Source organism: Furipterus horrens, unplaced genomic scaffold (genome assembly GCF_987537825.1).
Source record: "Furipterus horrens unplaced genomic scaffold, mFurHor1.1.pri manual_scaffold_2, whole genome shotgun sequence".
In the NCBI taxonomy this organism is placed as follows: Eukaryota; Metazoa; Chordata; class Mammalia; order Chiroptera; family Furipteridae; genus Furipterus; species Furipterus horrens.
Window position 1 is genome coordinate 139400284 of NW_028327172.1, and position 22320 is coordinate 139422603.

Consider the following 22320-nt stretch of genomic DNA (forward strand, 5'->3'; position numbering starts at 1 on the left):
TCAGAGATCCACAGGGGGAGATGGAAACTTTGACTTGGTTAATGACCTACTACTGTTGCCTGGGGCAACAGCCATGACCCAAACCCTGAAGCTTAAAAAGCCAAACTGGCTCAGTGCACCTTACTCAGCAGTGGTCACACACCCAGGGCTGAGGCAGGACTGAACTTGGTCCCCATCCCCAATGGTAGGACATTTGTCAACTGTGGGTTTGGAGAAGGAGGAGGCTACATCATCAGCCCTTTCATAGTTGCTCTCCCATAGTGCGGGGTACCCTGGGAACTGAGCACACATACACATCAAAGGCCAGTGGGCGGATCTTTACAAAACCCTGCCATGCCAATGAGCATGAACAGCACCCATCCCTCCCAAGGGAATCGCCACATCAAGCAAACCTATAGTGGGCCTCTCTCCTGCCTGCTGTTTTCATGGGAGGGAACCCCAGCTCTGGCCCCGACTGGCCAGCTGGGGTCTCAGAGGCCCAAGGAAGCTTTGATCAAAAATTCAGAGATATCAGAGGTGGGAATAGATGTCTTTCAGAGGCTGTGACTGATGTTTAGAAAGGACCATGCACGGCTTAGCAAGGTCACTCACTGATCAGTGGCAGAATTGGGACTAGATGGAGTTGTCCCTCTGCAGTGATGCTGATTTTCTGGGGTCCTAAAAAACTAAAACACCCTCCTTCTCATCTTGCCTGGAAGTCTCTTCTCCAGTGTACCACAGGAAGTGTGGGCACTGAGTGGGAGCCCTAGCTGCCCGCTCACCTGAGGATCTGTGTTTCAGCATTTCCTCCCCATAGTAGGTCCAGAAGAGCATTGTGGGTTGGAATAGGTATTCCATAGCTTAGCGCGTCCCAGTCTTCTTTACATCATAAGTAACAGAAAATTAGGTTTGCAAGGTTCCTTAGGTGAGATATAGATTCACCCTCCAGAAGCTTAGAACTTAAGACTGAAATGCCACAGTCTGGGACGAGTTCAGTTGCTGTCCATGAGGCCCACATGCGTACAATTGAGTACAGAGAGAACAGTGTAATGCAATGAGAAATCCATTCATTTTGGGGGGACCAGTAGTACAGTAGCCCCTCTCTATATTGCAGTTCACTTACCACGGCCTCACTGTATCGCGGGATTTAAAAAAATATTATGTTTAATTATTTATCGCAGATTTTTTGCTATATTGTGGGATTTTGTGGTACTGTATACGTATGTTGTTAAAGTTACATAGGTTTAAGAATGTAGAATAAATGTAAGGTTCCTACTTCATGGGGGCGTCTAGAACGTAATACCTGTGATTATCGCGGGTATTATGTTCTAGACGCCCCCAACCCCCGCAATAGGTGAAAATCTGCGAAGTAGGAACCTTACATTTATTTTATTATTTATATGTATTTTAAGGCTTTATAAACACTTCCTACACACTTATAAACTGTTCCCGGTCTCTTATTAACCTTTCCCACTCCCTTATTGACCTTTTCCACACTTTTATAAACACTACTTATGTTCTTAAACATATTCTACACTCTTAAACCTATGTAACTTTAACAACATATGTATACAGTACCGCAAAATCCTGCAATATAGAGAAAAATCTGAAATAAATAATTAAATATAATATTTTTTAAAATCCTGTGATACAGTGGGGCCGTGATAAGTGAATGACGATATAGAGATGGACTACTGTAATTAAAATATCTTCAAATTAACTTACTTTAAAAGTTACTTAGCTCCTAGACTCATCATGCCGTTTTCAAGTATAATAATAACATTTTTTTGTTATGGACATTGAAAAAAATTCCCTGGGGAAAATGCAGAAGGCTCCGCATAGCTAAATGGATTGGCAGGGGGATCTGGGCACCTTCAGGACCAAGAGGATCAAAATCTCTGCAGCTTATAGTAAGTTCTGGTCTGTCAGAGGGCTCTGCCATGGTCCAATGAGGTTTGGGATAAAACAGAGGCATAGGGGTGGACTTACTCAGGGATGAGTGTGCAGTGGCCGATATGTTACTGAGCATTACATCAGAAGAAGATATAATATGCAGGGCTCCTCAACTTCATTTGACAAAAAAAAAAAAAAAAAAAAAAAAAAAATCCCTTTGTCCCCATGCAAGCATCTCATGTGCTGAGCACGTTGGGCAACACTAAGTAGTGAATTTATCTAAAGGTATAAATTTATTTCCCTGTAACTGAACTTAACCAATAAACTTTCTTTCCACGATGGCAGGAATTGACCCAAGGCAGTGAAGTCTTTCCTCATGTTAATTATGGTCAATTCATGATTTAAGCTTTGGCTGAGACCCTGTCCCCTTCCTCCTCCCCTCTGCAGCCAGCCTCTGAAATATGGTCTGGTCTCCTAAGTTTCCCTAAGTTTTCTGTAATCTGGCATCTCCCCTCTAAAATTCACTTCTTTTCTCATCCCCACCACGACCTGCAACTTTTGTGGCATTTGGTATATATATAAACTAACCCAGTCAGAGTGTGGGGAGCATATCAGGAAAAAAACAAACACAAAAAAAACAACAAACCAAAACCAAAAACAAACATGCACTAAATTCAGCAAACTTTAAAGCCTGTTCCTGATCATCCCAGAACAGGTCGTCAAAACTGACTTTCTTCCTGGGAAACAGGACTTCACAAGGATCATGCTGAACCCAGCACCCACTTTCCAAAGGCAGCTCCTGCTTCTCCATTTGGTGCCCATTTTTAAGTCATTGAACTTATTTCTGTTTCAATCCATGTTCCTCCCTTTGTTTATTAAGTGCTTGCTGTGTGCTAGGTGCTGGATGCACAGATGAGAAGATGGAACCCTTGTAAAGATGGACTTATGGTCTAAGAGAGAGTGAGACTTGCTAACAGAGCATGATGCAGTCAACTTGATGATGGGATCAGGGAATAATTAACCATGGCTCTGCCTGGAGGAATCAAGGAAGGCTGCACAGAGGAGGTGACCCTTGAATTGAGACTTGGAGAATAGATAGAATTTCCTGAATTGGATAAAAGTGTGAGGAATATGGGTCGGTGGAGATTTTCTAAGCAGGACATAACTACACCGCAAAGGTGCAGCCACTTGAGAGCGCCTAGTGTGGTCAGGGAGTAACAATTTGATCAGAAAAGCTCCATTTATTGTTCATTCTATGCCAGGTGCAAATACATTACATCTATTATCTGATTTAATATTCAAAGCAAATCAATGGCAGAGGCATTATGATCCCTGTTGTAGAAAAGACTGAGTAAAGGCAGCTTCGTTGACTTAAGCAAGGCGCCACTGCCAGATGGGGGAGCCAGGATGGAATCACATTGCCTGATCCTGAACAGTTTTGCTCACATTCCTGCCTAGGACACTAGATAGCCCCTCCTGCTTGCTGGGGCCAAGTGGTGGGAGGGGAGCTGCAGTCCATGCTGCAGTGGGGAGGGCACTCCTGACTTCCTGCCTGACCCCAGGGCTCTGTTCTGTTCTCACTCCCCTCACCCGCCAGCGGCAGCCTGCCTGGGGCACTTACTTCCCCTTCTGCCTGGCTCCTGGCACAGCAGGACAACTCTTTGGACTTTGGGTGGAGCAGAGAATTAGCTACCAAGTCAAATGCAGTAACAGTAATCTCAGGTTGAGTCTCCAGAGAGTCCTCAGAAGAACTGCTCTGTTATCACTTTGGTGGTTGGAAGCTTTTTCAGTAGCTCTGGGCGTCATCCAGCTTGTTAGTGTTGAATCGGTCAGGAACCCCTCTGCACTAATTTGACTCTGCCGCCCACCTTCTCACACGTCTGTGTCTAAGGGGCTGAAGACGATGGTGCCATGAAGAGAATCGTGGAGCACTGGGGCTGAGGCCTGTGAGCTTTCCAGCAACCCCAACTGCCCAGATCACATGGACAATGAAGGCGTCTTGGCTTCTGCCCATGGCTGGGTCAGAAAACACAGTGCAATGTAACGTTTCAGAACTGACAAATTGCATGTCTAGAGTCCCCTGATCTCCACATTGATCAATGATGTTCATGGGTCGTGCACATTGGTAGGTTCTAAGTCTATCCTTCCAGTGTCGCTGGGGAAGTATTTAGAAACAGTTGTTAGTCATTTTGGAAAGAGCTGTTTTGTTAATTTCCATCTGGAGGGTTGAAATTGGCAGCAGTCTGTTGAGATGGAGTCAGAAGGATCCTTGCTGACAGGGATTATTGAGAACTTGAGCTAAGACCCGGCAGCCAAAAGCAGTAATCGCCAATCAGTGTTTCCAAAGTAGTGTGAAAAGGATGTGCTGGGGTCAGGGAGGGTCCTGGGACACTCTGGTAACCAGGTGCTTTTCCTGTCCCTTTACCCTCTTTTCATTCTATGGCAATTTCCCTCGAAACTCATCCAGTTGTCAGCTGTTGCCTTGGCATCTGCATTTGCTTTGAGCCCATCTCAAGGTCAGGGGTTGGGATTGTTTTCCTGTAAAGTGCCAAATAGAAAATATTTCAGGCTTTTGTGACCAGACTGTGTCACAGCCACTCAACTCTGCCATTGTGGCATGGAAGTAGCCATGACAAGGTGTAAACAAATGAACATGGCTGTGTTCCAATAAAACTTTATTTGCAAAAGCATGTGGTAGGCCACATGTGGCTATAGTTGGTTAACCCCTGCTCTAGATTTAAATTCTCTTATTTTTTATTTCTTTCTCTTTTTTGAATCTGAAGAACAGGAACAGTGTTAAGAAGGCAAGCTGTTTGCCTGTGATGTTGCTTTTGGGCCTTCCTCCCCTCATTTTTAACGTTTCAGAAAGTACACTTAGTCTTGTCTTTATAGGTGGTTATTTAAATCAAAAGCAATTGTGAAGGCAAGAATCCTCTAAGTGAGCATTTGGTAGGGCTGCTGTCATGAAACAGTAATTTTTAATACACTTTTTGTTTAGCTAGATGCAGAGATTGCTGGTATATTGCAGGATAATTAAGGAAAACTTTCTGCACCACACAGTGTCAGGCATGGAATAAGAGATGCTCCTTGCTGGAATGAATGAACATATAGAAGCTGAAACTCTTTAGAAATGCTTTCTTTACAAATCATTTAGAGGTGATTACATGTGGTAGCATAGATTCAGTTCCTTTAGCTTTCATGATCTTGATTGTGGAGGTTTCCCATAGCACCTAAGCTTCCTGGGGAGACCAGAGAACACACAGGAAGGTTTTAGGTAAAGGTACAGGTGAGGCACTCCACAAGTTTGTCCTGTCATTGGAGACAGGTGACCCCTCTGAAAGGTCACAGTAAGGTCACTTGGCCTCACAATTGCAAACGCCCATCTCAGCACCCTTGCCTTGGCTAATGTTCATAAAGAGAGAGGAAGATCAAACACCGGGACCCAGTCTTGCAGTTCACAGTGGGGGACACAGCCCCCTGACCCGGCCTCCCCAGCTTCCAGTGAAACTAGAGTTCAGAAAATAGTCATGGTGAAATGTCAAGGGGATCACAGGAGAACAGAAAATTGAATAATGGCATGATTCTAACTTTGTTTAAAATACTTACTATCTTTACCCCTAAAGACAATTCTAGGAAGAATATGTGCAATAGAATTCGGTGACTTTAATTGTCCATTTTTGGTCCCATAATTAAAAAATTTTTCTACAATAAACACATGCTGCTTATATAGTTTTAAAATGTTTTTAAAAAGATAAAGAATGGGTATCCCACTCTAGCTTTTGCCTTATTGAGAACAGAAGAGCAGGTTCCCTGTGACCATCTTCTCATCTGCCCTGTAGCAAGCACCCTGTTGGCTGTGTGGAGCATCCCAGGGAGAAACACCTGCTACAGGTGACTGCTGGGGCTGCTCACACCTCTGACCTGGGAGTGCTTTCTCCTCCTTAGCTGATCAGTTGGTGTGATGCAGATCTCAGGAGGGGCTGTGCATTAGGAATCTGAGCTTCTGGGCCCCCTGATCATTTGTTTCTCTTCAGTTCTTCTTCAAAGAAAATGTGGCAGTACCTGTTTAGCTTGTCCCGGCATTTCCCCCTTCCTCTTCTCAGCTTACTGAAAAAATACCTCAAAGCTAAATGAGCAAATAATATGTCTTGACTTTTCATGTATTTTTTAAAAGAAGTTTTCTATAGAGATCGATGCCATTTGGAAAGTATTTAAGAGAAAGGACAGTTTCTTAAAGACACACACATATTTGAAAGCATAGGTCTTGTGTAGAGGTTCCTGCTTTCTTGATGAAAAGGAATTTGCTTTTGAGGTAGTGGCCAGGATTCAGGGGGCCTCCTTGAGATACTCTTGGCAGTGGCTTCATCATATTACGGGGTTAGCCTCTATTCCTGGGTCATAGGGTCTCCCTGCTTGGTGACATAGCCCACTTTTCTGCAGAGGTAAAGACCTTGTGCCTGGTTAAGGGTCCCTGAGTCATAGCTGTACTGTTGGTGACATTGGACAAGTTATTATGAGTCCTTCTCTGTCTTTCTGCTGCTATTCAAACCTTATGCCTATCAAAGAGAGGCTGTGGAGCTCGAGAATGACAAAGTCACTAAGATCTCCAATCATCCCACCCATCCTCATTAATAACTACAGCCCTGCCACCCCTCAGTACCCGCCCCCCCATACACACACTTCCAGGTGTCCTTTTCTTCCATCCTGGTTTCTTGAGGCCATCCTTAAGGTGGTCTTCCTCTTGCTGTAGCTTCTCCAGGCTAGGGACCAGCTGACCCCTTGGTCTAAGGGATGCTTACGAAGAGTGTTGAAGTCTCAGAAGTAGTACAGATCTTGTCGCATCACACTGTTGGCTTTTATGTATTATTTAAAATACAGCCTTTGGAGGGCATTCTAAAACATGACTTAACCTTCTCTCTGACATTATGTTCTAGCATACTGGATTCTGTTGTTTCAAACTTTGAACTAACAGCCATGAAAAAACCCAGTCCTCTTGTTTTAATAGACCTTGCTTGGACTTTGATCCTGTTTTTGATAGAAGAATCTACTGTAACTCTTAGAAAGACAGTGACTTAATGAGAGAGTGGATAAAAAGTGCTTGGCCTGCTACTTGGACATTTATCTATTTATATAGATAAACACAGTTCATGCTTGAACAATGGGACTTTAAAGTGCATGAGTCCACTTATATGCAGATTAAAAAAAAAACCTGTACCATTTGGATCTGTGTTGGGAAACTGCAGAGGTGGAGGGCCCACTGTGTGCATTGTTCTTTGCCATTTTATATCGGGGACTTGAGGATACCAAGAGCAACTAAGTTTTGGGGGACTCAAATTATATGCAGGTTTTCAACTGCATGGGGTTTGGTGCCCCTAACTCCTGGGTTGTTCAGGGGTCAACTGTACTGAGTTCTCCAGTCTCCCCTGCCCACCTCTTCTTTTTGAGGGGACTTTTTGGCCAGAAGAGGGCAGTGTTGCACGTGTGGTCTCCCCTAGAACAGTGGCAACCCCAGGCGGCCAAAGCTCTTCGTTAAAGGACAGGTATTTTTTGAACACTTCACTTGATTTAGATTTTGTATTGTATGCCTACAGTGGCCAGGGTGACAAGGCCACAAAGAGCGAGGCGGACCCGGCCTTCAGGAGTCCGCAACTCAGCAGGGCAGCGAGCGCACGCCCAGTGCCGCGTGGTGCTCGGTGTGCACTGTATGAACAGCTGCGGGGCACTAATGACACACGGGAGCAGGAAACGTGATGTACGACTGAAGATCCTGTGGGAAGTGGCATGGAGGGGACCCACAGAATGGTGATAGCATTGCCGGACACAGGTGAGGGAGGAGGAGTGTGGTGGAGACCCAGGATGGGAAAGAACAGGCAGTATTGGGGACAGTCAGGAGATAGGTTGCTTTGGGAGTAAAGTGGGTGAACAAAGGGATGAGAAATAAGACTGGAGATGTAGGCCAGGTCTAATCCCAAAGGCTAAGGCTTTTAAAAAGTTCCATAATGACTAACATCTGGCGAACATATACTGCCTTAGTCCATTAGGGCAGCCATAACGAAATTCCACAAGCTGGGTGTCTTATAAACAGAATTTATTTTTTCTCACAGCTAGATGCTCAAAGTCCAAGATCCGGGTGCCAGCATGGTGGGGTACGGGCTTTCTTCTGGGTCTCAGACTTCTTGTCTTTGTGTGGCGGAGGGGCAAGGGAGCGTGGTGAGGTCTCTTTCATGGGGACATTAATTTCACTCATGAGGGTTCTGCCTTCAAGACCCAATCACCTCCTGAAGGCCCCACCTCTGAACACTATCACAATGGACATTAGGACTTAAGCATATGAATTTTGGAGAGACACATTCAAACACCAACACAGTGTATGGTTCTGAGTACTTATCAGTAACTCATTAAATCCTTGAAACACCCCTATGAGATGGTACCAGGATTCTCCCATCGCACAGTGAGGGCACTGAGTGCTGCTGGCTGGGCTCTCTGGGAAGCAGGCGGAGCTGAACAGTATGCAGGAGGTTTTGTTTTTTTCATGGGGTGCTCCTGGGATCAACACCCGAAGAAGGGCATGGTAGGAGAGGGAAGAGCAGAATTAGGCAGAGGGAGGTAGGGAAGAGCAGAATTAATTAGGCAGAGGGAGGTGCTCTACCCCAGGTGTGCTTGGAGGCTGGGAGGGCTCTGGCTTTTATACCCTGTGTTAGCAGACCAGACACTGGATGTGGGCACCCCGGGGTAGGAGGAGTGACGGGAGTGAGGCAGCTCTCTTGAGTCAGGGGCAGTTTCTGGAGAGAGACTCAGCTGAGGGCTGTCAACGCTCCAAGAATCTGGGGGAACAACTCCTTTAGTCCGTAAGGGGGTCTGGCAGGTGCAGCAGAGATCCCACTATCATGTGCTTAAGGACTGGAAAACCAACGCAGGGAACTCACCATTGCACTGTATTGCAGGGTATAAGTTGGAGATCGATGAATAGTTCTAAGCAGAAGTAACTTGCAGCTCAAGCCTTACTTGAGAAACCTTATTCTTGATAGTAGTGTGTAGAATGGGTCAGAGAAGGGAGATGACAGGTGAGAATATATATCTTGAAAATACAGTACAAAATTCAGAAATTACAAAAGGGTATACGGTAAAAATAAATCTTCTCACCCCTATCCCCTCTGCTCTCTGGACACAGACATCCTTTCCAGCTTTTTAATACATTTTTCCAAAGGTAGTATATGCATATAGAATCTACATTTTACATTCTTGTGTCTCACAATCCACACCATTCTGAATCTTGATTTTATATAAACAGCCTAACTTAGATATTGCTACAGTGCCATTCATATGAAACTGCCTTGTACTTTTAAAGAAGGCAGATATTTTAATGTATGGATTTACTATAATTTTTGAACCAGACCTCTCTTGATGAGCATTTTTAGATTGCTTTCATTTTTTCCCTAGCTTAATTGAGATATAATTGACATATAACCTTATGTAAATTTAAGGTGTACAATGTGTTGATTTGATATGTTTATATATTACAAAGTGATTACCACTTTAGCATTAGCTAACACCTCTATCCTGTCACATATTTACCATTTATTATTTGTGGTGAGAACTTTTATGATTTACTCTCAGAAATATTGAAGTACGTAATACAGTATTGTTAACTTAATCATAATACAGTATTGTTAACTTAATCACCATGCTGTACATTATTAGATCCCCAGAACTTTTCATCTTATAACTCAAAGTTTGTAACTTTGACCAACATGTCCTTATTTCCCTCCCCACAAACACTCCCCGGTAACCATTATTCTACTGTTTCTGTGAGTTTAGCTTTTTTGAGATTCTATATATAAATGATACAACACAGTACTTGTCTTTCTCTGATTTATTTCTCTTAGCATAATGCCCTCAAGGTTCATTTATGTTGTTGCAAACTCAAACTACAGGATTTTCTTTTTCCTGGCTGAATAATACAGTAGTCCCTCACTATATCGCGGTTCACTTATCATGGCCTCACTGTATTGCGGGATTTAAAAAAATATTATATTTAATTATTTATCATGGATTTTTCGCTATATCTCAAGATTTTGCGGTACTGTATACATATGTTGTTAAAGTTACATAGGTTTAAGAGTGTAGAATAGATGTAAGGTTCCTACTTTGCAGAGGGGTCTGGAATGTAATACCCGCGATAAGTGAGGGAATATTGTATTACTTTCTGTGTATATACACACACATTTATCCATTCACTTGTTGACAGACACTAAGGTTGTTTCCACATCTTGGTTATTGTGACTAATGCAATGAACGTGAGAATGCAGATGTCTTTCTGGTCCTTTTTCATTTCTTTTGGATACGTAACCAAAACAGAGATTGCTGGATCATATGCTATTTCTATTTTTAACTTTTTGAGAAACTTCCACATTGTTTTGCGTAGTGTCTGGACCAATTTACATTCCCACTAATAATGCACAAGGGTTCCCTTTTCTCCACATCTTTACTAAAACTTCTCTCTCTCTCTCTCTTTTTTTTTTGATAATAGCCATTCTAAAAGATGCGAGGTGGTATACCTTTGTAGAACTGTCTATTCAGGTCCTATGCCCATTTTTCATTTTTTAAAAAGATTTTATTTATTTTAGAGGCAGGAGAAGGGAGGGAGAAAGAGAGGGAGAGAAACATCAATGTGAGAAAGAAACACCTATGGGTTGCCCCTTGCACATGCCCCCAACCAGGGTCCAGGCTGCAACCCAAGCATCTGCCCTGACCAGGAATCAAACCATTGACCCTTCATTTGGTAAGACAATGCCTAACCAACTGAACCATACTGACCAGGGCCATTTTTCTTTCTTTTTTATTATTATTTTTTCCTCTTCCTTATGATTTTCTTATTTATTTTTATTGTTCTTCTATTACAGTTCATTATTTAATTGGATGATTATTAATTTTTGCTATTGAGTTGTAAGAGTTCCTTATAGGTTTTAAATATTAATCTTATCAGATATGTGATTTACAAAAATATCTTCCCATTCTATACATTCTCTTGTCACTTTGTTGATGGTTTCTTTTGCTGTATAGCTTTTAATTTTTAAATATTTTTAGTAAATTTTATTGATTGTTGTTATAATTGTCCCAATTTCTTTTCCCTTTGCTCCCCTCCTCCCAGTACCCCTCATCCCTGCAGCAATCCCACCCCCCTTAGTTCATGTTCATGGGTCATGCATGTAAGTTCTTTGGCTTCACCCTTTCCTATATAATTCTTAACTTCCCCCTGTCTATTTTGTACCAACCAATTATGCTTCTTAATCCCTGCACCATTTCCTCATTTCTCCCCCTTCCCCCTCACAGCTGATAACCCTCCAAATGATCCCTATACCTATGATTCTGTTCCTATTCTGGTTTATTTTTTAATTTTTTAATTTTTAAGATTCTGTTGATAGTTCTGAGTTTATTGTCATTTTAATGTTCAAAGTTTTGATCCTCTTTTTCTTAAGTCTCTTTGACATTTCATATAATAATGGTTTGGTGATGATGAACTCTTTTAGCTTTACCTTATCTGTGAAGTACTTCATCTGCCCTTCCAGTCTAAATGATAGCTTTGCTGGACAGAGTAATCTTGGCTGTAGGTCCTTGCTTTTCATCATATTGAATACTTCTTGCCAGTCCCTTCTTGCCTGCAAAGTGTCTTCTGAGAAATCAGCTGATAGTCTTATAAGCACCCCTTTGTAGGCAACTTTCTGCTTCTCTCTTGCTGCTTTTAGAATTCTCTCTTTATCTTTCACCTTTGGCATTTTAATCATGGTGTGTTTTGGTGTGGTCCCCTCTGGGTCCAGCTCACCTGGGACTCTCCGTGCTTCCTGGATTTGTATGTCTATTTCCTTCGCCAAATTTGGGAAGTTTTCCTCCATTATTTTTTCACATAAGTTTTCAATTTCTTGTTCTTCCTCTTCTCCTTCTGGCACCCTGATGATTCGGATGTTGGCACATTTAAAGTTGTTCCAGAGGTTCCCAAACCTCTCCGCATTTTTTAAAATTATTATTTCCTCATTCTGTACTGGATGACGTTTTTTCTTCCTTATGTTCCAAATCATTGATTCGAATCCTGGTTTTCTACCCTTCACCATTGGTTTTGTGTGGATTTTCCTTTGTTTTAGTTAGCATAGCCTTCACTTCTTCTCTTATGCATTTGCTGTACTCAAGCATATCTGTCAAGCCTGTGAGCATCTTTATCACCAGTGTTTGGAATTATGTATCTGTTAGGTTGACTATTTCCTCGTCACCTAGTTCTCCCACTGGAACCTTGATCCGTTCCCTCTTTTGGGCCATACATCTCTGTCTCCTCATCTTGACAGGCTCCTGTGTTTGTTTGCCTCTGTGTCTTAGGTAGAGCTGTCGCTCCTGTTATGTTGTAACGGGTGGAGCCTTAGGGATTCATCAGTACAGGGGGACCTGTTTCACCACATTGTGGCGCTGTATGTGGGGGAGGGATCTGAGAGGGAACAATGCCACTTGCCCAGCACTCACTCCTTTTCCAGGCACCTTTCCCACCTCTGTATGGGACTGGTGCCCCTCTAGTTGTTGCCCTGGCCATCGCTCTCAGAGTGGGTGGGTCTGTGGACGTTTTAGGACCGTGAGGGCCCTTTAAACAATCGGACTCTGCTAAGAGACTGGGAGTTTCTGTCTCTCCCCCAACCCCCACTGGTTTGCACAGTCAGAAGCAATGAGGTTTGATTTTCCCAGAGGCTGGGACTGTGAGCTGAGCAGTCTAATGAGGAGCTGGGAATGCTCCCCAGGTGTCCCTCCTGACTTTTTAAAATGTTAAACTGCTTTCCACCAGCCTGCTGCTGCGCCGCTCCTGCCAGCACCACACTGCATCCTCTCCACCCTGGTTGCACCCCTCCTACCTGTCTGGATGAGTATTTCTTCTTTATATCTTTTTTTGTTGGACTTTCATGCAGTTTGATTTTCTGGGACTTCTGGTTGTTTCTAGTTTTGAGGTAGTTGTATTCCTTCTTAGTTGTGGAGGGAGATGCAGCTTGTCTGTGCTTTCATCTTGGCTGGATTTCATTTCATTTATTTTGTTTTATTTTTTAGAGAGGGAGAGAAGCATTGATACACAAGAGATACATTGGTCGGCCCCAACCAGGGATGTGGCCCGCAACCCAGGCATGTGCCCTGACTAGAATTGAACCAGAGACCTTTTGATTCACAGACTGGCGCTCAATCCACTAAGCCACACCAGCCTGTCCTCATCTTGACAAGCTCCTGTGTTTGTTTGCCTCTGTGCTTAGGTAGAGCTGTCACACCTGTTATGTTGTAAGGGGTGGAACTTTAGGTATTCATCAGTACAGGTGACCCATTTCGCCACGTTGTGGCACTGTATGTGGGGGGAGGGGTCTGAGCGGGAACAATGTCGCTTGCTCAGCACTCACCTCATTTCCACGTTCTTTTCCCAGTTCCTGTATGGGACTGGCACCTCTCTAGCTGTTGTCCTGGCTGTGGTTCCCAGACTGGGTGGGTCTGCAGAGGTACTAGGACTGTGGGGGCCCTCTAAACATGCGGACTCTGGTGAGAGACCAGAAGTTTCTTCCTCTGCCCCAACCCCCCACTGATTTTCACAGTCAGAAGCAATGAGGCATTATTTTCCCTGGCGCTGGAACCATGAGCTGTGCAATCTGGTCTAGTGCTGGGAGCACTCTCTAGGTGTCCCTCTCTACTTTCTAAAATGTGTTACTGTGCTTTCTGACAGCCTGCCACTGCTGCTGCCACCATACCACTTCCTCTCCACCTTGGCTCTGCCCCTCCTACCTGTCTGGATGAGTATTTCTTTATATCTTTGTTTGTTGGACTTCCATGCAACTTGATTTTCTGGACCTTCTGGTTGTCTCCAGTTTTGAGGTAGTTGTATTCCCTCTTAGTTGTGGAGGGAGATGCAGTGTGTCTACCTACTGATGCATAGCCTTTTAGTTTGGTATAGTCCAAATGCTGATTTTTTCTTTTTGCCAAATCCAAAAAATTATCACCAAGACTGATGTCAAGGAACTTACTGCCTATGTTTTATTTTAGGATTTGACTTCAGGTCTTACATTCAAGACTTTAATGTGTCTTGAGTTGATTTTGTGTATTGTATAAGACAGTGGTCAAGTTTCATTCTTTTGCATGGGGCTGTCCAGTTTTTCCACCATTTATTGAAGAGACTCTCCTTCCCCAGTGTATATTCTTGGCTCCTTTGTCATAAATTATTTGACCTTAAATGTGTGGGTTTGTTTCTGGGTTCTCTACTATGTTCTGTTGATCTATGTGTCTGTTTTTATGCCAATACCATACTGTTTTGATTATTGTAGCTCTGTAATGTAGTTTGAAATTAGGGCAAATGATGCCTCCAACTTTGTTCTTGGTCGAGATAACTTTGGATATTTAAGGTCTTTTGTAGTTCCATAAAATTTTAGGATTGCTTGTTCTAGCTCCGTGAAAATTGCCATTGAATTTTGATAGGAATAGCTTTGAATTTGTTGATCACTTTGGGTACTATGGCTATTTAAACATTAATTTTTCCAACCCATTAGCATGAAATGGCCTTCCCTGTAATTGTTGTCTTCAATTTCTTTAATCAATATTTTATAGTTTTTAGTATAATGATCTTTCAGCTCCTTGGTTTGTATTCTGTAAGTTTATTGAACTTGTTTATTTTAACAGTTTTTTAATGGAACCTTTCAGGTTTTCTATATCTAATATCATGTCATCAGTAAATAGTTTTATTTCTTCCTCTTGCATATGAATGCCTTTTATTTCTTTTTCTTTCCTAATTGCTCCCTGGCTAGGACCCCAGTACTATGTTGAATAAAAGTGGCAAGAGTGGGCATCCTTGTCTTGTTCCTGATTAGAGGAAAAGCTTTCAGCTTCTCACCATTGAGTATGATGTTAGCTGTGGGCATGTTATATATGGCCTTTATTATTAATATGTTGAAGTATATTCATTCCCTCTACTTATTTTGTTGATAATTTTTATCATAAATGAATGTTCAATATTGTCAAATACATATAACAATTGAGCTGAACATATGAGTTTTATCCTTCATTTTGTTTATAAAGTGTATCACATTGATTGATTTGCAGATGTTGAAACACTGTTGAAACACTGTGGTATCCTTGGAGTAAACCATACTTGATCAGGGTGTGTGATTCTTTTTATGTATTACTGAATTCAGTTTGCAAATAATTTGTTGAGGATTTTTGCATCTGTGTTCATCAGGGATATTGGCCTATAATTTTCTTGTGTCATTTTTGTTTGGTATCAGGGTAATGCTGGCCTTGTATGGTAGAGGGCAAATAAACCCAGAATTATAGAATTATCTTCTGGAGGGTGGGTCCTCGTAGTATAGGCTTCCCCTGCTAGGTGAGTATTCTAGAAACCCATCTGTATCAGTGTACCAGCTGCCATTGTTGTGAGTAGCTGCATTTGGCTTCAGTAAAATTTTTTTTGAGGACTCAATGCATTTGCCTGCTCCATGATGGGTGATTTATGAGCACACCGCCCACACTGCACTGAGTGTTCAACAGTTTTTGACCAAAAACAGCATGACTCCTTACCCCACCCTCCCTATTCACCCCATCTTGCTCTAAGTGAATTTTTTGTTTGTTTGGATGAAAATAGTCCTCTAGGAGAAATGTTTTGCTGATGTGGAAGAGGTGAAACAAAAAATGGCAGGAGCACAGTGGAAAAAACATCTCAATAGGTGTATTGCATCAAATGAGGAGTACTTGGAAGGTGACTGAAATTTAAACATGTAGAATAAGTACACAATTTTTAATAAATAAATTCCAGGTGTTTTGAGTACAGCCACCCCCTCACACACACCCCTGGAAACAGGTCTGGAAGTGTTCCCTCTTCTAGTTATTTTTTTGGAGGAGTTTAAGGAGGACTAATATTAATTCTTCTTTAAATGTTTGGTAGAATTCATCAGTGAAGCTATCTGGTAATGGACTTCTGTTACCTGGGAGGTTTTTGATTACTGTTTAATCTCCTTACTAGTAATTGATCTGCTCAGGTTTTTTATTTCTTCATGATTCAGTCTTTGTAGGTTGTATTTTTAGGAATCTACCCATTTATTCTAGGCTGTCTAATTTGTTGGCATGTAATTGTTCATAGTAATCTCTTAGGATCCTTTGTATTTCTGTACTATCAATTGTAACGTCTCTTTCATTTCTGATTTCATTGAGTCCTCTCTCTTTTGCTTTTGGTAATTCTAGGTAAAGGTTTATCTTTTCAAAAAGTCAGCTCTTAGTTTTACTGCTCAGTTGACTCTTAGTTTTACTGCTCTTTTCTGTTGTCTTCTAAGTCACTTTCATTTATTTCTGTTATGCTCTTTGGTTTTGCCTTTCTTCTACTAACTTTGGGCTTAGTTTGTGCTTCTGTTTCTAGTTCCTTGACATGTCAAGTTATTAATATGAGATATTTCTTGTTCTTAATGTAGGCATGTTTCACTATGAATTCCCTCTCAGAACTGCTTTAGCTCCATTCCATAAGTGTAGGTTTGTTGTGTTTCTTTTTTCATTGGTCTTTGACCCATTAGTTATTCATTAGCATGTTGTTTAGTCACCTCATAGCATCGTGGGTAGAAAAGATCCTTTGAGTCCGGTCTTCTTAAATTGATTAAGACTTGTTTTGTGGCCTACCGTATGATCTGTCCTGGAGAATGTTCCATGTGCACTTAAGAATGTGTATGCTCTAGTTTTTGAATGGAATATTCAATCTATGTTAAGTCCATCTAGTCTAATGTGTTGCTTAAGGCCAGTGTTTACTTACTGATATTTTGTCTGGGTGATTTATACATTGATCAATGTTGAGTATTAAATGCCCCTACTATTGTATTTCTACCTGTTCCTGCTCTATACAGGGGTGGGCAAAAGCAGGTTTATAGTTACAAGTACCTGAAACACAGAGTTTATTCTTGTATTATTTATTTGTATTACAACTTTAAGCCTACTTTTCCCATACCTGTATCTTTAGGTGGTGCTATATTGCATGTGTGAATATTTATACAAATGTTATATCTTCTTGTTGGATCGATCCTTTTACATTATTTAATGCCCTTCTTTGTTTTTGTCTTTATTTTTAATTCATCCATTTATTGTCTATTGACTGGAGAATTTACTTCCTTTACATTCACTTCATTTACATTCAAAGTAATTACTTGCCTTTTTGTTAATTGTTTTCCGGCTGTTTTGTAATTTCTCTGTTCCTTTCTGATCTGGTAATATCCTGCAGCAATATTAGTAAGATTCCTTTACCTTTTGTGTGTCTGTTGTAGATTTTTGCTTTGTGGTTACCTGAGGTTTAAGTAGAACAACTTATATTTATAAGTCTATTTTAAATTTATATCAGCTTATTTTCAAACACATTCTAAAGCTTTACCTTTTACCACCTCTCACATGTTTTGTGTTTTTGAAAACACAGTGTACATCTTCGTATCCTGTGTAACCATTAACAAATTATTGTAGATATACCTATTTTTACTACTTTTATCTTTTAACCCCCAGAATAGCTGTATATGTAATTAAGCCACCACCTTACTACAGTCAGGCATCACTTAAGGACAGGGCTACATTCTGAGAGATGTGTCATTGGGTGACTTTGTCACTGTACAAACATGAGAGCGCACACTTACACAGACCAAGATGGTACAGCCGGCACCACACCCCTGGGCTATATGTCTATTTCTTCTAAAGCTCCAAACCTGTACAGCATGTAATTGTATTGCGTACCATAGGCAGCTGTGTTACAAAAGTATTTGTGTGTCTAAACATATCTAAACACAGAAAAGCGACAGTAAAAGTACAGTAGGAAAGGTAAAAATGGCACACCTGTGCAGAACAGGAAGGTGCTCTGGCTGAGTCAGTGAGTGAGTAGTGAATGAAGGCAAAGGCCCAGGACATCACTGTCCACTACATAGACTTTATACACACTGTCCACTTAGGCTACACTCAATTTAGGACAGATATTTTTCTTTCTTCAGTGACAAACCTTAGCTTACTCTAACTTCTTTACTTTATAAACTTTCTTTTATAAACTTTTTTACTTGACCCTTGTCTCTTGTAATAACACTTAGCTTAAAACACAAAGACATTGTACAGCTATACAAGCTTTTCTTTCTATCTTTATTCCTATTAAGACTTTTTTTGTAAGAACTAAAACACACACACGCACACATTAGCCTAGGCCTACACAGGGTCAGGGGCATCTTGTCCCACGGAAGGACTGCAGGGGCAGTAACGCACACACACAGCTGTCATCTCCTTCGAGAACAGGGCCTCCTTCTGGAGCACCTGCTGATGGACCCACCGGCGACTCTTCTGGAGGATGAGTCACTCTTTTCAGAAATAGGTGCATAGTGGTTTCTTGGTTTCTTTTTTTCATTATAGATTTTGATCACACATAATGCAACGTGGACATTCCTCTCTATTAATGAAAGCCTTTCTGTATTGGGGGACCATGTTTTCAAACTTTTTAAGGAGCTTCTTTGAAGTCTGCAAAAGCTTCTTCTCATGCAGTTTCCCTTCCCATGCACTGTGAGTTTTCTTGGATGTGGTTCTTTTTCTTCTTGTGCAGTTTCCCTTCCCCTTGCCTCTTCTTCAGCTATGCATTCCTGCTCCAACAATTTCTCATTTGTCAGTTCCTCAGGAACCGGCTCTAGGGGCTCTCAATGTCATCCTCAGAGCCTGGATTTTTGCAGCCTCCTTATCCTTGGCAAATCCTTTGAAGTCACGGATGAACCTCTTGAATATCTTCTTTCAGATGCCATTCATACACTTGTTGGTCACATCACCTCAAGCCCAAGCAGCAGTCTTCAATCAGTTATAGAGGTTGTAATCCCTCCAGAAGTGCATCAGTGTCTTCCTGTTGCATCAATGGCCTAGGCAAAGTTCCTCCTCAGGTAGCAGGCTTTAAAAGTTGCTCTAACTCCTTGCTCTATTGTTTGGATCAAAGAGGTGCTGTGTTTGAAGGGAGAAATACCACTTCGATATTGGGATAAAGATCATAAAAAGAAGGATGTCTGTGAGCATTACCAACAATGCACAACATCTTGGCCCTGGCTGGGTAGCTCAGTTTGTTAGCGCATCATCCCAATATGCCAAGGTTGCAGGTTCGATTCCTAGTCAGGGCACATACAAGAGGCAACCAATGAATGCACAATAAGTGAAACAGTGAATAGATGTTTCTCTTTCTTTCTCTCAAATCAATTAAAATTAAAAAAAAAAAAAACTTGAAAGGTATGTTATTTTCCTCATAGTACTTTTTCATTTTTCTGGCATAACAGTTCAGGAGGGCATCCTGGACTTCTTAATGTGTATGCTTATTGATATGCTCAAAGGCCCTGGGGTTCTCACTGTGCTAGATATCAGAGGGTTTCAATTTGTAGCCTGCAACATTGCCCCCAATATGCCCTGAGTCGGGTAGCTGGTTAGGAACTGTTTCTCTACCTTTTACAGTCCTATGGGGTCTGCAACAGTAAGCCCTGCTGGCCACCAAAACCAAGGGGTGTCCCCTGGGCACAGCCAGAACCACTGGGGCACCAGGTGTGTGCACAAGCTCCTTTTGGGGGGTGGGGGGTAGTACCCATGACCTGAAACAAGGCAGAGGCTGAGTCTATGGGTTTGGAGAATATTGCAGAAGGCCTATAGTTGTGTACTTGATTAGAAGTCTCTCAGGCTGAAGATTTAAGATAAGCAAATAGGCCTCTTCCCAGAAAGACTGGGTGCTTTTCAGTCCACTGCCTCTGTGCTGGGCCCGGGGGTGGGGGTCCACTGCCTCTGTGCTGGGCCCGGGGGTGGGGGCATCCATGTGTGAAGCCTGTAAGAACTATTTCTCAGTTTGCTGTAGCCTGTGGACACAGCCCCACTGGCTTTCTTTGGGGATTCATCTCTTAAAAGCTGGCATCCCCAACATGTGGTTCAAACCCTTCACTCATGGAGAAGCTGAGAGTTGTATATTCTCTCCCATCTGTGGATCACACCAGGGGTTATGACAAGCTTGTGTCTCAGCCTCTCTTTCCCTTTTCCATACAGGGTTTTTCTCATTTGCCTAACATGTAGGAGTCACTCATCTAGTTTCTGGGTTTCTTTCATAGGAATCTGTTGTGTGTGTAGCTGTAGATTTGGTGTCCATGGGGGGAGGTGAGTTCAGAATCTGCCTATGTCACCATCCTGTACCATAATCTGCCTCTTATCTTTTTGATAACAGCCATTCTAATGGTGAGGTAGATTTGGTGTCCATGGGGGGAGGTAAGTTCAGAATCTGCCTATGTCACCATCCTGTACCATAATCTGCCTCTTATCTTTTTGATAACAGCCATTCTAATGGTGAGGTGACACCTCATTGTGGTTTTGATTTGCATTTCCTTGATGATTAGTGATGTTGCATATCTTTTCATATAGCTGTTGGACATTTACTTTGAGGCCCTTTGCCTAAGAGTGGCTGGAGCCAGTTCATGGACCACTGCAGGCTCCACACTGGGACCACTATCTGTGTGATGCATGGGGCAAGACGCCTCCTGGGTCCCTTGGTATATAGTCACCAAATCCCAAAGCTCCCACAAATGCACTTTTGCTCATGGATGGATACCAAATGTTTGTTTTTGGACAGTGGACCAAAAAAAAAAAAAAAAAAAAAAATCAAGGACCTCTTAGGCCACCATGATGCCGATGCCACTTCTCAATCTTCTTATATCTATAATAAGTAATACTATCATATATTTTACATGTGGTAGTTTGCACATGTGAGAGTATTTCTATAAGAAAAAGCCCAGAATTACTAGATCAAAGGGTATATGAAGCTTTCATTTTGATAGATGTAGCCAGATTGCTTTTTACAGCACTTGATAGTTTACCTACAGCGTATGAGAGTACCTACTGTCCCACATCCTGATTCAGTCTATGAAAAACAGCGATTTATTGAGAGGCTGAGATACTTTTCCTACAGGGATTTATAATACCTTTCCTGTGAACTATCCATATTCTTTGTGCATTTTTCTGTCTCGGGTTTTGGTCTTTTACTTCTTGATTTGTTGAAGCTCTTTCTTTTTTGATATGGGTGATAAATGTATAGAATATCTGTTTAAAACAAGATTTTCCAAGGACCCCAAATATAGAAAGCACAAGAGGGGATCTATCTAAGGTCAGGGCAGGAGTCACAGAGCAATAACACAGCCCTGGTGTCAGGGCTGTGGGTAATACTAGGGTCTGGGATGCCGACCTGCGCTGACTTCCCGAAACTCACCTGCCTCTCCCTGCATGGCATTTCTGTCTCCAGCTCATGTGTTCGTCAGTGCAGAAGGCCCTGTTTGAGGAGGAGGACCATGTCAAGAAACTGCAGCAGAAGGTGGCCACCCTGGAGAAGCGGAACAGGCAGCTCCGTGACCGGGTGAAGAAGGTCAAGAGGTCTCTGCGGCAGGCGCGGAAGAATGGCCGCCACCTGGAACTGGTCAACCAGAAGCTCAGCGAGAAGCTGGCGGCTGCAGCGGGAGCCATCCCGCACATCAATGCCCTGGGGCGGGAGCCTGCACGCAGCACCTACCTGCGAGGATAGCAGGGACCCCACAGTGCCTCGGCTGGCGCTGCTGCGGCATGTTGCCGCTAGCCAGGGAACGGAAAGTCATGGTTATGCTGGACATGCACCAATTTCAGATCTTGTAGAAGGTATTTTTTCCGATGTATTTGGTAGTGTCTAGTTGGTTTAAAGGGCAAGTCTTCCTGCCCCTACCTGGCCTGGTCCCAGACATGGTGCTTGGAAGTCCAGAGGCAATAGGACCAAACAAGCTGTGTGCATGTCTGGGGCCTGTCCTCAGCTTCTGGGAGCAGCCTGCAAAGTGCAGAAATTGGGGAAAGAACAGTTTAGGAGCAGCCTGCAAAGTGCAGAAATTGGGGAAAGAACAGTTTAGATTCTCTAGATGTAAGACTTCAAGGAGGTTGGCCTTTATTTCAGAAGAGAAGGCAGAGCGGCCTTAGCTTTGTGCTCTGCACTCCAGAACAAATAGTTTGGAGGGGCGATCTGAATCACATGGAACCGTCCGGTGTCTCATATTCCAGACCTTTGGAAGGAGGACGGTGGCCTTGCAAAGCTCCCAAGGATGCCTATAAGTAATGTGTGCAGTGGTCCCTACTCCAGCCAGCATTTTCTCACAGCTGAGGCATGATGACTTAATGAGGTCAGCACAGGAAAGGGAACTGAGCTGGCGGCAGGCCATTAAAGAGACACATTACACCCAATTTCCAACATCAGCTGCCCCGAGTTGAAGATGGTATTGAGGGGTCACAGTAATCAAGAAGGCATGGCCTTTATGGGCCCACCATGTTTCATCACACCACCTTCCTAAGTTGGAGAACTCTGGGTGGACAGACCTTGCCCTGGAGTAATGCTTGTGCATCAGTCTGTCTTGTGATGGCAACCTGTACCCAATCAAAACA

At 42.6% G+C, this 22320-nt stretch overlaps 1 protein-coding gene across 1 annotated transcript in view; it reads left to right on the forward strand.

The window, feature by feature from the left end:
* CCDC3 (coiled-coil domain containing 3) overlaps nt 1-21745 on the forward strand; it is a 92499-nt gene extending 70754 nt beyond the window's left edge. The window contains exon 3 of the mRNA XM_090268008.1: nt 21167-21745. Coding sequence (XP_090124134.1) covers nt 21167-21442 — 276 coding nt within the window. The 3' untranslated portion in view covers nt 21443-21745. The remainder of the gene's footprint in view (nt 1-21166) is intronic.
* The last annotated feature ends 575 nt before the right edge of the window (nt 21746-22320 follow it).